The sequence below is a fragment of the Protobothrops mucrosquamatus genome, unplaced genomic scaffold, assembly GCF_001527695.2.
Source record: "Protobothrops mucrosquamatus isolate PMUCROS unplaced genomic scaffold, P.Mucros_1.0 scaffold1120, whole genome shotgun sequence".
NCBI lineage: Eukaryota > Metazoa > Chordata > Lepidosauria > Squamata > Viperidae > Protobothrops > Protobothrops mucrosquamatus.
Genome location: NW_015387338.1, coordinates 249,175 through 266,876, shown reverse-complemented (window position 1 = coordinate 266,876; position 17,702 = coordinate 249,175). Strand labels below are relative to the sequence as shown.

The 17,702-nt window shown below is 39.2% G+C and overlaps 1 protein-coding gene across 1 annotated transcript in view; it reads left to right on the top strand.

The window, feature by feature from the left end:
- The window catches only part of AKR1D1 (aldo-keto reductase family 1 member D1), a 40,605-nt gene that overhangs the window by 4,669 nt on the left and 18,234 nt on the right, over positions 1-17,702 (top strand). Inside the window, exon 2 of the mRNA XM_015820319.1 lies at positions 10,674-10,841. Coding sequence (XP_015675805.1) covers positions 10,674-10,841 — 168 coding nt within the window. The remainder of the gene's footprint in view (positions 1-10,673; positions 10,842-17,702) is intronic.

The following is a 17,702-nucleotide window of genomic DNA, read 5'->3' as shown; positions in this document are numbered from 1 at the left end:
TCAATATTTGGTTTTTAATTCGGTTTTTATTGGGGTTTATATTGTTGTATTTTTGTATTTTTCTATTTGTGTATAGTATCTGTTTTTTAAATATGCTGTGAACCGCCCTGAGTCCTATGGGAGAAGGGCGGTATATAAATTAAACTTGAATTGAATTGAATTGAATTTGTTAATAACCTTGCATGGATGACAGACTACTATGTATCAACTCTAAACCAAACAAATCCTCTGAGTTTACCGCAAAGTGTGAATGAACAATATCTGTTTTGTCTATTGCCAATGAACAACAGCTAGAAGAGTTGGCAATTCCTAACGTATCTAGTTTAGGACTTGTGTAATGACGTCAACATAATCTAGGAAGATAATCTACACAAAACCTGGAGGAGTGCTTTGGTATCTGCAGCCAGACTTTTCAGAAATTTGGATTCTGGCTGCCTTTATCTAAAGATTTTCTGCTGCTGTTAAGTCAAAAGAAGTTCTGTCTTCCTAACCTCATAAAATTTCTAAGTCTGCTCCCTGCCTGCCTATTGTATTGCTGCAGTGAGCAAATATAAAAGGCAAATATATGTGTCAGACCCTCTTGCTTTCAGAGGAATATTTCTAAAACAAAAGACCAGACTCCCATTCATTTCAGCTCCTGGAGCTCCCTGAACTAAATGCCAAAATCAGATGCCAGAAGACACCATGTATCTCTGTCCGTGTCTCTTGATCATCATCATTTTAGCCATTTTTCATCCACTGCTGGATGAAGGACAGCATGTTATCGTGTTTCTGGATAACATGTGCTAAACATTGGACATTATCCTCTTCTTTGGGCCATCAAAAAGTTGATGAAAACTTTCTTGATACTGTGGCTTGGTTAATTGTGATTTATTGACTAAGCTGTCTGATAAATCATAAGTCACGGTTTATAAAGCATAGGGTTTGTACAGCATGCTAAGCTAAACTTGAGGAAGCCATATTACGTTGCAGCATGATCTCTCAACCAAGTGTGAGACTCACATCACATTTTTCGGCTAAGTCATAATTTGCTCATGGTTGGATTCAGGTATCTTACCAGCACATAAACTATGTTTTATAAGCAATTAGCAGCAAGATTTAAGCTTAACCAAAAGCCAATTCTAGGATAGGAGTCTATGTGTAAATTCATACAAGTCACTTGATCATGGTCAAGGCAATTGCAGGGAAATGTCCAGATGGTTACTGGGACTCCAGTTTGACTTGAAGGAGACTTTGTTATTTTTAAATGTAAACAACAGCTTGAAGCAGGGGACACCAATACATCAATGGTCCATCAAGTTCGTGCAACAGTGCTAAGCTGCTTAGTTCACTATTTCCAGTTTTATGCAAGATGGAAATAATACTGAAATGATGGGAAGACAAATTCTAAATAAAATTGTGGTCGATAATTCATCTCCTTTGCCAATTCATTTTTAATTACTAATTATTAAACTTTAACTGCTATTTATTAAATTTTGATTGCTTTTTATAAAACTTATTAAATAGACCTATTAGGGAGATCTGACCAGAAAGCAACTCCACAGGAAGACCAGAATAACACTTTATTGATATAAGTTATAATGACAGAATCTTGTAAGTCAGACTAGGGTGTACCTATCCTCATTCTTGTATTCCAGGGAATCTGTGAAGTTTTGCCTGAGTTGCTTCTGAATGGTTTCTTACTTCCCTAGATTTAATTGATTCTTGAATATTATTGATTCTTGAATATTTGTGTCAAGTTGCCATTCTTACCCTCTGCACATCCCAAATAAGTATGAGTACACTTGAATATATCTCCTACTTTGATATGAGCTGCATTGGCTGCCGATTTGCTTCCGGGTCTAATCCAAGGTGTTGATTAGCACTTTTAAAGCCCTTCGTGGCATAGATCCAGGCTATCTGAGGGATCATTTCACCCTAATGAAATTGGCTACCCCGCTTGTGCCGGCAGACTCTGTTGGTCAAGGAATTTTGACTGATGGGGTTCAGAAGAACATTTTCTGCCCTTGCTCCCACCCTCTGAAACATCATGGCCCCCAAGATGAGAATCACGCACACACTTGTGGCCTTCTGAAAGGCCTTGAAGACATGGCTGTGTCAAATAGCCTGGGGCTTCAATGCAGATGTGGCATTTTGGAGGTGGCTAATATAGATAGTACCCCATCTTCTCCCTGTGCGCACTTTACTTCCTCTCTCTTCATCTGGGTCAGTTTTATTTTAACTGAATTTTAAATTTAAGATTTCTATCTATTGTTTTAATGTTTTACAATGTATTTTAATCGTATGTCCATAAGCCACCTAGAGTCACCTCTGGTGAGATGGGTGGCCTCCAAGCTTAATAAATAGTAAATAAATGATAGGAAATAGGGAATAGTATTTTGGTTTGCAAGGATGTCACTAATTTCTCTCATTAAAGACCCTAGCTTGCATAGAATGATATTAGCATGCATGAAGCTTTGTGGCATAGTAGCAAGAATGTGCCCAAACTCACCAGTACTGTCCTTGCCACCAGCAGTACATCTTCCTGTGGCATGAGTCACAAAGACTGCTAATATAACATTTTTCTTCTCTATTATACAAGCTTTGATTGACCAAAGTCATGATGGGCAGCAGAAATCAAAGCTTATAAGCCCATATGGCAATGATTACAGCACATTAAATATTATATTACACCTTGGAATGCAAACAAAGAAAATGGTAAAGAATGTGAATTAGTGAGGGGTGCTCTCTGAGCTTGGTTGTTTTCTTCCAGACATTTCATCACCCAACCTCAAGTTTGGGTTAATGAAAAGTCTGCAAGAAACAGCCAAGGGAGCATCAAGGAACCCTCATTTCAACCCTGAGCTACAAATATTCCCCTTTACTGGTAAACGAGAATTAGTGAATGAAACAAAAAAAGTACCGGTAAGTTGTGTCTGTAAAATTAAGAGAAAGAGTATAAGAATAAATAAGCACAGGAAGCACAAGAACAGGCAAAAGCATTAAAAGATAGATTATTTTTTTCAAAAGAAAGAATGAAAAGTACAAATAGAAAGTATATGAAAAGATCCTTTGTGGAATGGTAAAATGAAAAGGGTGGGATGGCTCAGCGGTTAAAGATGCTGAATTTCTCAGCTGAAAAGCTGACAGCCCATGTTCAAGACCTGAGCACTGCAGGATGGGGTGAGCTCCTGGCCCTGCATTAGCTCCTACTGACCTAGCAGTTGGAAAGCTTGCAAATGCGACTAGATAAATAAGTACCACTTCGGTGGGAAGGTAATAGCATTCCATGCCCCTCGGCGTATAGTCATGCTGGCCACATGCCCACAGAAATGTTTTCGGACAACGCTGATTCCCTCTGCTAAGAAACAGAGATGGGCACTGCCCCCTAGAGTCGAGCATGACTGAACAGGGGAACCTTTACCTTTACTTTTAAAATGAAAGAGACTGTGGATGATAAAATGCATATAGGTAGTCCTTCGTTAATGATAATAACCGGGATCAGAATTTCCATTACAAAGCAATATGGTAAAAAATAGTGTCATATGACCACATTACTCAATGATAGACATCCCAGCAGTCCCGGTTGATGTCATTAATTCAATCCCATCAGTTAGTAACAAGGTCCCATGCCTAATAGCTGATCCAAGCAATTCCTGGTTTGGTCCCTTCCAGCCCTGAACCTCAGTAACCTAAGGATCTGCTTCTTCTTGAACTGCCCATCTGCCCATCTCCCTCCATTTCTGTCCCAAGACCCAAGTATCACATTTTAACATATTTTTAACATAGACTTAAACTAGCTGACAACTGTTGCTTTGAAGAGGCATTCTTTTCTGAGTGGGAATAAAGGAGAGCTGCCTCTTCATAGGAAGAACAGGTATAGAAATCCTCATAGTTGACTAATTCAGTGTTTCAGTTGGCTGGGGAATTCTGGGCGTTGAAGTTGTCAAGGCTGAGAAGCACTGATCTAAGAGTTAGAAATAATTCCAGAAACTAAATGTCTGCATACTTTCCTGACTTGCTGTTAGCACACAAATGCTTATAACATCTGGCAGGCCATCTTTAAAGATGTATTCTGCTTTTTGTAAAAATAAACAAGGCATGCCCCTTCAAAGGAGGAGTGTGGATAAGCCTTAGTAGTCACCACCTAGGAAAAAAAATTGCTCTGTTGGTTCACATAAAAAAAAAAATCACCAGTATTGATAATAAATACACACATAAAGACTAACCAAGATCAGCAAGATTAAACTCAAAATTAATGAGTAGTTTTATGCTGTTGACTTGGAGGGAGGAGATTGTTGTTCTCTCATATGCAGATTTATGCTTCTTTTAATTAATCACCAGATAGTAAATTTAAATCTATTGCATTAATAGCCTTATTTAATACTTGCTTACTTCAAAGTAAGCCCGACTTAATTTTTAATGGAACAGATGATCCAGTGAAAAAAGGCATAGAATTGCAATTCTATGCATATTTACTGAAAAGTAAGCCCTACTTTATCAAGGCTCAGTTTTGGGTAAATCCATATAGGATTGCAGTGTGATTTCCTTTAATTGGACATTCTTATTCTGAATAGAATTTTAAAATCCTTTTCAATCTTTTCTTTGTTCTACTATTCCTAGTTTTCTGGATTTATTGTTGTATGCCACGTGACGAGTCACGTGACATGTTGCGACATATCGCATCTTTTTTTTCATTGCCAGAGCTGGGGTGGGCATGGCCTCTGCATGATGCAACCGGCCCGTGGGCTGGCAGTTTGACACCCCTGTTGTATGCTACTTTAAGGGTATCTGGAGCTAAACTAAGACAATAGATTCTTTTTTAATAAAAGTGATTTAAAAATCCCAATTGCAAAGAGAACGTGCCTTTGCGTATGTGTGCTTTAATCCTAGTTGAATTTCCAACAAGTAGCAAAATATTAAACATCTGGAAGACACTATAGCTTGATATAATAATAATAATGATAAAGTTGGAAGGGACCTTGGAGGTCATCTAGTCCAACCTCCTGCTCAGGCAGGAAACCCTATACCATTTCGGACAAATGGCTGTCCAGTTTCTTCTTAAAAACTTCCAGTGTTGGCGCATTCATCACTTCTGGAGGCAGGTTGTTCCACTGGTTAATTGTTCTAACTGTCAGGAAGTTTCTCCTTAGTTCTAGGTTGCTTCTCTCTTTGGTTAGTTTCCATCCGTTGTTTCTTGTCCTGCCTTCAGGCGCTTTGGAGAATAGCCTGACTCCCTCTTCTTTGTGGCAGCCCCTAAGATATTCGAACACTGCTGTCATGTCCCCCCTCGTCCTTCTCTTATATCCTGTATATTTAATAGACGTGTAAAAACAGAATGTCAACCTAGGCAGAAATCACCTCTTAAAAGGAGTCACTGTATGTCAGTGATGGCGAACCTATGGCACGGGTGCCAGAGGTGGCACTCAGAGCCCTCTCTGTGGGCACGCGCGCCGTCGCCCCAGTCCTAGGCCTTTAGCTGGGTTTTATAAAACCTTTTCGCTTTAGGCCTCTGCTGCCGTGTGCAAAAAAAAAAAAGGTTCAATCAATCAGTCAATTTCAACTTCTCGCGGGAAAAAAAAAGATCTTGCGAAGTTGGAATTGATTGATTGAACTTTTTAGTTCCACCCAGTCTGTCATTACCACTGCAGACACACCCACCCAATGTGCCACACCCTCCCAATTGGCCACACCCAGCCAATGGGCCACACCCACCCGGCACCCGACGATGCATAAGTGGGTTTTGGGTTGCAGTTTGGGCACTCGGTCTCTAAAAGTTTCACCATCACTGCTGTATGTCAAACCTGACTCATAGGTGGCAGATGCCAAAGACAGCTTGTAAAGGAAGGTTAAGTTACAGAAAGTTACAGAAAGAAAGAAGGGTTAAGTTACAGAATCTTGGAAAGTGGGTATGTGTACTTTAGTTCCCATTGATCAATAAGAATCTTAAGGAGGAACCTCATTGATGCCTTTGATTCTCTTCTGCCTTTTGATGCAATGAAAATGTTGCAACTCACTTGCTGGTTATGGAGGGAAGAATGTGCATTTGTTGTGGCTCTGCCATTTGTGCAAATGGCTATTCCATTTCCACTTCTCTTCCTCCTCTTCTTCCTCCTCTTCCTCTTCCTCTTCTTTTACCACTTTGGGCTTCGAGGGAGATACAAAGTTCTGTTTCTTGCTCTTCTCGTGGCCTCAATCATTTTTAATCGGTGTTGTTGTAGTGCTTGCCTCTGATGCCATGATATCATTGTATCATTTTCAGAAGATATCATGATGCACATGTCATCATTTTGGCATCTTCAAAGATTATTAGACCTTGCTCTGTCTACTATGTATAGATTTCTTGGCAACAGTACAGATGTGATTGACCACTGCTTTGTTAAAAAAAGTATGCTTTTTTAAATTCCGAGTCTAGACAACAATCCTGGATTTTGTGATGCTCTTCCAACTAGGTCAGGAGTTCCCAACCGGGATGCGAGACAATATTCCAGGGGGTACGAAAACTTGGGTTTTCAAAATTATAGTGTATATAGTGTATATAGTGTATATAGTGTATATTCATTGCTCTTATTTTGAACTTTTGTAAGGGGTGCGAGAATATATCAGAAGCGTTCTAGGGGTGTGGGGTATAGACAAGATTGGGAGCCGCTGATCTAGGTTATAACCAGGTCTGATCAATTTAGTGTTTTGAAAATCACCTAAAGTTGGCCAAGGGCAACTCTACTTACTGGCCCCTTTTTTGAAGCAGACTAATTGTGATAGCCTCTTTTGATGCAGGTATATTTTCTGTCAACTTAAGGACAGGTGTATAGCATATAAATAGTTCTTGGCTTGTAAATAAGTGTGATACAGAATAAGAGGCATTCTAAGGCAGAGGCCCCCAACCCCTGGTCCGTGGACCGGTACCGGGCTGCGGCATGCCAGCAGCTGGTCCACACAAACAAGCAAAGCCCCATCCATGGGATGCAGGCAGTACACAAAACCATGGACCCTCCGATCCGTGGAAAACCTCTCTCCACAGAACCGGTCCCTGGTGCCCAAAAGGTTGGGGACCTCTGTTCTAAGGTCACCACATGCTGAACCTTAAATAATCTAATTTGGTGTATTTTATAACAGGTGAAAAGTCCACTGTGTAAGTTTTCAGTCTCAGCAGATAATCACCTGTTTTCAGTAGCAACCTGCATCCAACTTGTTCCCTTCATCCCTCCATTATTGTATTATTGTAGCAAGCACTTTGTACAGAAAACCTATCTCCTTTGTCACTTTTTAAAAATGTTCTCAGCTGACAAAACTTATGTCTCATTGGCAAAACTTATGTCATAATTAATTAGTCATTAAAAAGGCATGTGCTTCTCTATTATTTCAATTGTTTATAAAATGGTGGAAGGATTGCAGTTTTAAAGAATGTTTTCTATACAAAATTATATTAATATCCTCTCTATTTGCAGGCAACAGCAAATTGAAGCATTTCATTTAGCAACTGTCTTGTTTAATGACCATTCACGGTTGCCACTGTGAGGAAAAAGTAATGTTATGAGCAATCCTCATATTTAGACTTTCACAGGTCTATAAAGCAAAGACACACTAAAATAAGATCATAAGCACAGTCCTGATTTCACCCAGTGACTGCTTCATTAAATGAGATCTACTTGTAATTGTACAACTATTTTCTTGAAGTAGAAAAAAAAAACCCTCCAGTGTGTAATCAGACCGAGTTCCTTGTAGAAAGAGGTTACTGGAAGTTAAAAAGTATTTTGTAATAAAACTTGTTGTTGTGAAACAGTGGAAGACCTGATCCATTATTTGTGACATTGCAAATGATACCAGAAACCCAGAGCTAGATTAAAATATAGAATATAGAATATCAGAGTTGGAAGGGACTTGAAGGTCTTCTAGTCCAACCCTTTGCAGAGACTGAAACATTTACAGGTACAGATTCTGCAACCAGCACTCAGTGAGCACTTTCAGTGAATTCCTTTAAGACAGAGTAATTTGATAAATCCTCCATGCTATTAATAACTTTTGATGGTCAATGCTAAGGCTTATGCTTCTGGAGATGAAAGATCTCTTTAGTCCAGGAAGACCAGGCAGTCTGGCTTTGCTGCAAGCATGGTTTTAAAACACATGTGCTAAATGTCTCTCCATCCATCCTGCAGAGTTGCTCCTATCTAGCAACAATACGCTGGTAGACAAAAGTAAGGCTATGTTGGAATATAGGAAGTTTTCTGTATAGGAATTGATATATCTGTTCTGGAAAGTTGCAGAGAATCCTAGAAAAATCTGCAAATTTTATACTAACTCTGATAAGATAAATCTCTGCCCCACCCCTGAAAAAAAACCCTTTCTGGTTTTTCTTGTTTTTGTTTTCTTTCTCTTGTTTTGGCTAAACACTATCTGGGGTATGCCAGTCTTTTATCTGTATACGTCTACAAACAAAATTGATATTAAGACCTAATCAAGCTTAAAACTGCACTTTCAGGATCATCCTAGGAATTTAAAGCACAATCTAGCCACAAAAGACATACACAGTAGATATTCATAGTGATATTGGGTTGTTGTTTACAATCAAATAGTTTTGGGGAAGAACACTAAAGAATAAGGCTGTTCATTTACTTCTCTCCTCTTTTGTCTAAACTCTAAAGCCATACATTGGCCTCTTCCACAATCTGGACAGTGGAAAGTGAAGAACAGTGTAATCAACATTTTTCTGAGGTCCCAGGTTGCTATATAGCAGGGGTAGTCAACCTTGGCTCTTTTATGACTCGTGGACTTCAACTCCCAGATTTCCTGAGCCAGCTCAGGAGTCATAAAAGAGCCAAGGTTGACTACCCCTGCTATATAGGTTTATTTCAACAATGACAGGGAAGGGAAAGACTCTGAGGTTTTACATTGCTTTTCTGCCCTTGCAATTGCCTTTAGCCATTAGGACAGCCTCTTTCAATCTAGTGTCCAGTGTTGTAACTGGGAATGCTATCCGCAGAACCGGCCAGCCAACATGGCCAAAATTTTGTTTAATCCAGTTCAATTCTCAAAGTGTTGGCTGAATTACTAGGAGTTGCATTTCAAACAGGCCTGGAGGGCATTCAGTTGGGGGGAGGATGCACTCACTTCCTTCTGAGACTTTGAAGGGTTGGAGTTTCATCTGGAAAGAGTGCAGCCTAGCTAAATGACTAAATGTGCAAACCAAAATGCCTTTCCTAAGCATTGTGAAAAATGTCCCAAAAGAACTAGGGAAATGCAAATTCAAACCCCCACTTAACCACAAAATGCTCTGGGTGACTGTATTTTGTTGACACCCTTTTGCATGCTCTTATAGTAGAAAAGATGGGGTGAAGAGAGCAAGGCATTCTACCATGATCTCCTTGAAAAAAAAACGGAGTATATTTCTTTAATAAAAATTGCTTTTAGATCTCATACATTCCCTACCTCCTTATCAAATGGTCTAAATTCCACCCATCCCAATTCAAGTGATAGAATATGCTTTCAAGAAAAAAAATGAAGTGAAGCAATGCACTTAGCATGATTACTTGGTAAAATGCTGATGGTCCAAGTGTATAACTCCCCACTTAATTGGCCAAATCAAAAACCAAATGGCTAGATTTCAATAACACAATTTCAATCCACTAGGATAATTTTAATGAATGGAACCAGAGTGGTTTTCCTCTTGCTTCAACTCTTAAAGAAAAAAAGGCCTCTTCCGATAATTCACTGTGTCACCAGATGCTCTCTTGCAATTGCCCAAGCCAGTGCATTGTGTGAACACACAATATTCAAGGAACAGAATGCTTTTTAAAATTTTTTGGCAATATCCTATGTTGACAAAGTGTTGGAACACATTATTAGCAAGTGAAATTTTACTTCACGCACTGAAACGAAGTGTAATTTCACATGCCAAGTTACTCCATATTAAGCAGGTTTTAAAAGACTCTGCCAGAAATAAAGATATATATAACAGGGAATCTCTGTTGCAACTATACAAATATTAAACAAGTCATTGAAGCTTCCCTTTATATCACTGTCTTTTACTATCATTGCCATCTCACATTCTTATTGAGAAATAAAAAGGGATAATTAAAACAATGTTTGCAGTTCACCATTAATAATGTATATTATACATTTGGGTTGTAAACCTGGGACACTGGAATATTGTCAGCGCTAAGAACAGTTGGATTTAACTTTGAATGGGTATTAGCATCCTCTGCAGGATTTTACTGCCTTTGTTGCATTGTGCTACAAGCTCTGCTCTGGGGCATGTGCATGACATCATGACAAAAAGAGAAAAGTGGTGAGGATTATGTTGCACCAGTGCTTTCATCTGTCTGACCCCCTTGCCCCCTGTGGAAGCCATTGATGAGTAGATACTGTATAGAATTGCATTGTAAATGGACTTTTCTACATTTGTCTTTGTGCTTCTGAAAGAAAGGGTTGTAAAGTTGAACAGCTTTAACATTAAGCTATCAGAGAGATGGCAGAGCTAGGGGTAAACTTATAGGAAGTAGCTTGAATTGGTTTTTAAACAATTAAAGGAGCAACCCAAGTTGATTTGAAAATTAAACAATATAGTAGGCTGATACAGTATATATTGTAGGCTTATTTGTGTGATATGTTTATCTATATTGCTTTGCTCTCAGTTCTGTGGTGGGTGGCTCTCTGTAGAAAGTTTTCTCTAATTTTTTCTGATTTCTAATCTACAGACTCCCAAAGGCACGTGTGCTGAAGCAGTGAAAACTGCCATTGATGTCGGTTATCGCCATATTGATGGGGCTTTTGTGTATTACAATGAGCACGAAGTTGGACAGGCCATACGGGAGAAAATTGCACAGGGGAAGATCAAGCGTGAAGACATATTTTATTGTGGCAAAGTAAGACATCTGAATCAGTTCCTTTCCTTGGAATAAGGATGAAGCATATTGTTGCTTTAACCAATGTTTTGCCTCCTTTTCTGCTTTTCTCAGATCAGAAAGGAAGCTCAGAGGAGCAGATTAGCTGGAACAGGGGTGGAGAACTATGGCCCTCTTATGATTTGTGGACTTCAACTCCCAGAATTCCTGAACCAGCTATGCTGGCTCAGGAATTCTGGAAGTTGAAGCCTACAAGTCACAAAGAGGCTATAGTTCCCCACCTCTGAGCTAGAATCTAGAACCATTCTTCATAGCAAATATTCTGCATTCTTATTCCTTTCTGTTCTAGCTGCTGCAGCTAATTTTACATTGCTAACTATTTTAGAGGAATCTTTAGACTGCCTTTTCATGGCAGGAACCCTCAGTGAGGTTTCCAACATAAGTAATAATAAAAGCAACTGACAATTATAGTAACCATATGCCCTCTATTATAAAGGACTGTCCTTTATTTCAGAAAGCAATACTTTAGATTTATTTCATTACTTCCTTGGTTTTCCTCTTGAATTTTCTTTGGTAAAGCCAAGGTATAAACATTTTTTTAAAATCCTCATGAACCTGTTTTACATTTGCCCCGTTTTTAGGTTTGTTCTTTATTTTTTCCCCCAAGAAAATATGGCAATACTGATAATAAAAGAAACATCCTGTCCCACAATACAAGAAAACATGAAGCTATTGCAGTCTGGTAAAAATACAGCTTCAGAACAGGCTGCAGAAAAATAAATGAGTCATTACAACCTAAGACATAACGGAGTCAACAAAACTTTTTAAGTGGAACATAAATGAGTTTTCTTGGAGCTGGGAACTGGACATTTTTAAAAAAAAATTCTTTCATCTCTGTGAAAGGTGTGGCAGAATTGTGATAGCATCTGAGTGATGTGAAACAAAACCTGGGGCCTGTTTTGGGAGGAGGAGTTTTTAAGAAGCTAAATGGGTGCCCTAAGTTTCTTGCAGAAACTTAAGATCTCCACTTTTGCTTCCCCAAATTCCCTTAATGGCAGTTTTATGTTTGCAGGTTTTTTCCAGTTCTTTAAAAATTAAAATCAGAAATGCCAATGTTTGAAGGTGAACAGGAATTCAGAAAATGTTGGGGTGAAGCCTCTTTAAAATTACAAAGGCTTTTGATGGCAGAATAGAAAATATGAATGTGGTTTTAATTAACCTTGACCCTGCCACTTTAAACAACGGGCTTTCAGGCAAGAAAAAAAATATCCTTGCAAATAAAAGTCAGTTTCTGTTAAGAGATTAGTCTCTAAAACAGTTCATTGATCTATGCTGGAAAAGACTGTTATTGTAGACTGCAGGAAATGGCTAATTTCTTGTGTCTGAAGCTTGATTTTCTTGAAGAGGAAGAAGAGGCCACTGGAATCTCTATAAAAAAATCTTTAAATTCCAATAAAGCAAAGTTTTGGAAATAAGAAGAATTCCGTTTTAAACCATTGGATAAAAAACTGAACATTAGGTTGCAGTTTCTAGGCAATCTTCCTGATAAAAAATAGAGCTGTTTTCTGATAACATACAACTATTGACAACTGCAACATGTCTATCTTACTGAAGAAACTGAATGCAATATGAAATGAAGCTGCAATTACAACTCACACTGCTATTCTACCTCAGGCCCCCACCCCTCTTTTTTACAGCTCCCACAAACCTGAATTGATAGTCATGTTGGGGCAGGGAACACACAAAAATTGTAAGTTCTGTAACTGGCTTATATCATTAAAAATAATAAAGCACATAGTGGTGGAAGATCCTAGCTTTGTTGACATGGATGATGCTTCATTCTTTTTTATGTCATTGCATGTGCAGTCTTCAGGTCCCTCTCCACTATTAAATATAAGTCCAAACCATTAAAACGTTGCCTATTCTTGCTCTACAAAGATTGCCTTAGCAGTGAAGCTATCTGCATCTTAGAGCATTCATTTCAACAGCTTCCAACTAGGAGCTGTGAATTCAAGATTCTTTGATGGGGACCATTGCTTCATTCACCAGTTGTAGCAGCATTCTGCCAGCCTATGAAGAAGATGCTTGTGTCTTTCCCCTCCTAACTAGGAACTACAAAACTGTTTCTCTTGACCATAGTTGCTCTGCATCAGGAGACATGAGTTTTCTGAACTGATGGACAGTTTCCATATTAGTCTTCCGCTGGCATTTTAATTGATTGCTTGGTCAAGCCTTACAAAAGAACTGAATAATATCACTGACAAATAACTGCATTTGTTTTCTGGAACATGCATCTATAGTTTTTAGAAACCTGATTTACTGTTTGGATCATGGCCATCATCATGATCACCATCCTTATTTTAATCTTTGTTGTTTTTAGTTGTGGTGGAACACTACGTTTGTTTTCCTGAAAAAAAAACCCTTCTCAGATAATTTGCCTTTAAAATTGGAGTATCATCTTAAGATTTATTGAAATTCTGTTTGTTGAAATTCTGGTAAATAAGGCAGACAGGTTTCATCAATGAAATAGCTTCATCCCTGGTTAAAAGGTTCTGCTTCCAAGGCCATCCTATGAGATTGCTTCCTTTTGCTGATGGACAAGTGAAAAAATACTCCTAAAATACTCTAAATTTCTTCTGTTGTCAATTTCAGACATGAACATTGGGCGCTATCTAACAAAATGAAATTCAATGGTGAGAAAAGTAAGGTTCTACATTTAGATATAAAAAAAGCCCTAGAATAGATGGTATCTGGCTCAATAGCAGTAACTGCAAGAGGAATCTTGGAGCCCTAGTGGACAGTGTGCAGCATCTGCCAAAAAAGCCAACACAGTCCTGAGCGGCATTAACAGAGGGAACAGAATCAAGATTACGTGTTAATGCCACTTTATAATGCCTTGGAATACTGCATCCAGTTTTGGTCACCACAGTATAAAAAAAGATGTTGAGACTAGAAAGACTGCAGAAAAGAGCAACAAAGATGATTAGGCGACTGGAGGCTAATACATATGAAGAACGGTTGCAGGAATTGGGTTTGTCTAGTCTAGTGAAAAGAAGGACTACGGGTGATAGAATAGCAGTGTTCCAATATCTAAAGGGCTGCCACAAAGAAGAGGGGGTCAACCTATTCTCCAAAGAACCTGGAGGCAGGACAAGAAGCAATGGATGGAAACTAATCAAGGAGAGAACAACCTAGAACTAAGGAGAAATTTCCTGAGTTAATTAAATTAATTAATTAATTAAACAATCAGTGGAACAACTTGCCCCCAGAAGTTGTGCAATCTCCAACACTGGAGATTTTTAAGACAACTATTCCTGGCTGAAGAATTCTGGGAGTTGAAGTCCACAAGTCATAAAAAGGCCAAGTTTGAAGACCCCTGGCTTAGTGTGCTCATTCTGTTGAATGAAATTCTTAGGCTCCTACTCCAAATTTTGCTATTGTTTCAATACCTTTCCTATGTAATTATCAGCCCAAACATTTTAGCTTTAGAGAAAGAATAATGAAATAGTATAATTTGTCCATTCCTCTGCTGCTTACTGTATTATTGTGAGATAAATAATTGTGGCATTTTAGCAGGAAAAATATAAAGTCACAACAATCATGTGGTTATGTTAAAAGAATACAAGTTTCAGCAGGGCAGGTGCACTCAACCCTTGTGAGCTAAATTGTCCCCAAATGTGCTTCTAATGTAATTTTAACACTCTAGTTGGAAGCATAAATAGAGAACCAAATCTGGACTTTTACATTTAGTTATTATTGAAATTAATGGTTAATTCAACCAGTCAGGTTGCCCTGATAAGAAAAGAGGGTTTCTGTTCTTCATGGAAGATGGGCATTTGTTCTTTGTTGTTAAATTTGTGTCTTGCTTCCTTCTTCCTATTTTTCTCTCAGTGTTATTGGGTTGGCCCAAGAGAGAGAATGACTGACCCAAAGATGTCCAGCCATTAGCAATATGATGGGTCTTTATGGCATTTCCTGAGATACTCTGCGATTGCCAGGATCCCGGCAACTCAGAAAGGTTGTGAAACAAAGACTTCAGGACATAGAATGGCCGCAGATGCTTAATAAGGGACCAAGATAACAAGTTGTGGAGTGCTAGTCTTACAATATCAGTCCAATTGGCTACTGCTAGTCTCTGACAGACACCTGATGCTTTTGGTTCTGAAGTTTGCCTTTCTGGATCTCACACAATAGACCTCAGAAGCTTCTAGAACAGGGGCATTAAACTCGCAATGTCACGTGATGTGTCGTGACGTATCGCGACTTTTTCCCCATTGCCAGCAATGGGGTGGGCGCAGTTTCAGCGTGACGCATCTGGCCCACAGGCCGGCAGTTTGACACCTCTGTTCTAGAAAGTCTCCAAATATAGCACTAGTGGAATAGCAAGTTTGACGTAGTAGCTAACCAGGAGATTATGAATTGTTGGCCTGTCTTAAATCAAAGTTGGCTGGGCGATGTTGGGCCATTTGCTTTCTCTTACAGGGTTATTTCTGTGGGGAAAATAGGTAGGTGGGGGAATTAGATATATTCTCTGCCTTGAGTTATCTACGAAAAGGCAAGATAAAAATATAATAACAACAGCCCTTTGTTTACATTTTCCAACAGTTAGTAATGATAGGCATGATGCCTCCTGGGCAGATAGTGATAAATGTAGCAGCCTTCATATTTTATTTATCTCAAAGATAGCCATCCTTTCTTTTGCCAAAAATCTGACAAAAACAATCTTGAAACAGTTGCAATATGAAAACATTGAAAAAGGGTAGCAGTCAGAAGCAGCAGATGTGATTAAGCAAATGAGTGCCTTAAACAGATGGAGAAAAGCTTGCTTTTCATCTTGTGACTAAGAATTACAAATGTTGGTGTTTCATCCCAACAGTTGAACTGCAGGTGGCAAAGTTCAGGGATGGAAAGGGTTATTGAAAGTCTTGCACTTATGTCACTATAACTCCAGATCTGATTGGGATAGAGGGCCATTGGAAGAAAAAAAAGTAAAGGTTTCTTTGTCAGTCATGTCCGACTCTAGAGGAAGCCAGCAGTGTCCGAAGACAATTTTCGTGCTCATGTGGCCAGGATGGCTATATGCCAAAGGCACACGGAACACCGATACCTTTCCATTGAAGTGGCACCTATTTATCTACTTGCATTTGCATGCTTTGAAATTGCTAGGTCAGGGGTAGACAACCTTGGCTCTTTTATGACTCGTGGACTTCAACTCCCAGAATTCCTGAGCTAGCCTGGCTCAGGAATTCTGGGAGTTGAAGTCCACGAGTCATAAAAGAGCCAAGGTTGCCTACCCCTGTGCTAGGTGGACAGGAGCTGGGGCAAGGAACAGGATTTCACCCCATTGCATGAAACTCAGGTCTGACAAGCTCAGTTTCTTTAACCACTGAACCATTGCATCCCCTAGGCCTTTGGAAGAAGGTTTCTATAATTTTTCTTCCCAGGGATGCTGATAAGAGACATCTTGGAGTCCTCACATTCAATTACACAGTTTTAAAAAGTTCAGATGGGATGCCATCTTTCTTCTGCTGGTTGGCTGGCTGGATGTCCCTTTGTGTTATACTTCAGAAAAAGGAGAATTGGGAGACATGGAATTTCTTGTGTGGAATCCCTGAGTTCAGCTTGGTCAAATCTCTCCCAGTCTCGCTTTCTGTGAGGTAAAATTTACATGGGAGTTAATCAGGCTTTCCCAAAATGGTCATCCTCCAGATATGTGGAATAATTCCAAAACCCTCCAGGCAAAATGGCTGTTGGTGAACTTAACATATCTGAAGGGGGTGGGTCTTAGTGTATTTTGATTCACAGCCATTTTAAGGACACTTGTGGTCCTAACCAATAATTTATTTTATGTGTAAATTCATAGGAGTAGCTTTATCTTTGTACTGATTCTCCCACCATTTAGTTTGATGAGCACATGACCCTAAGTTATTGAATGATGGGAGACATCTCATTAATCATACTTAGCACAATGACTGATTTGATTCTAGATAATGGGAGTTATGTTTCAATACATCTGGAGAGCATCTGTTCTGACAATAGCTATGGCGACATTCATTTCCTCCCTCCCTCCCTCCCTCCCTTCCTATAGTTGCCCATCTCAAACAAATAACTTTGGGTGGCAAACAGTCATAAAATAATTAAAAACAGTTACAACTTAGTACAGAATTAAATATATATGGCAGCTGAGAAAAAATGTCATCAGAGATGTCAATATAGCAAGGAAATGGGGCCCCAAGGGCTGGGCACAAAGACAGGTCTTCAAGGCCTTACAATCTGCATTTGAAAAGGGTGATTTTTTTAACTCATTTCACAATTGTAGAGAGTAAAGATGATCTTGATGGAAATATGCAAGAACCATTACATGGACAAAGGAGGCTGAAACGTTTTTTGAACCTTGAGAGAGAAGATAACATTTGACAGAGGCTCAGACAGATGCCTTCCTGATTCAACATAGAAGTATAAGAGTATAAGAATGAGGCATAATACAGAACAATCAGGTCTACAAGATTATTTATTTATTTATTTTATTTATAATTTGATTTATATCCCGCCCTTCTCCTCACCGGACTCAGGGCGGCTAACAGCCTTATAAAACAACAGTACAATAAATATCCATATTAAAACCAAATTAAAAGAAAATATTCGAAAGGCCAATCATTAAAATTACCCTTAAAATTGCCCTGAAAAACCCCACTAAAATTCCCTAGGCCAAACCCGCTTGTTGAAAAAGCCATGTCTTTAGGGCGCGGCGGAAGGAGGGGAGATCCGGGATCACCCGGATCTCTGGGGGTAGTTCGTTCCAGAGGGTGGGGGCTCCCACCGAGAAGGCCCTCCCCCTGGGGGTCGCCAGCCGGCACTGTCTGGCTGACGGCACCCTGAGGA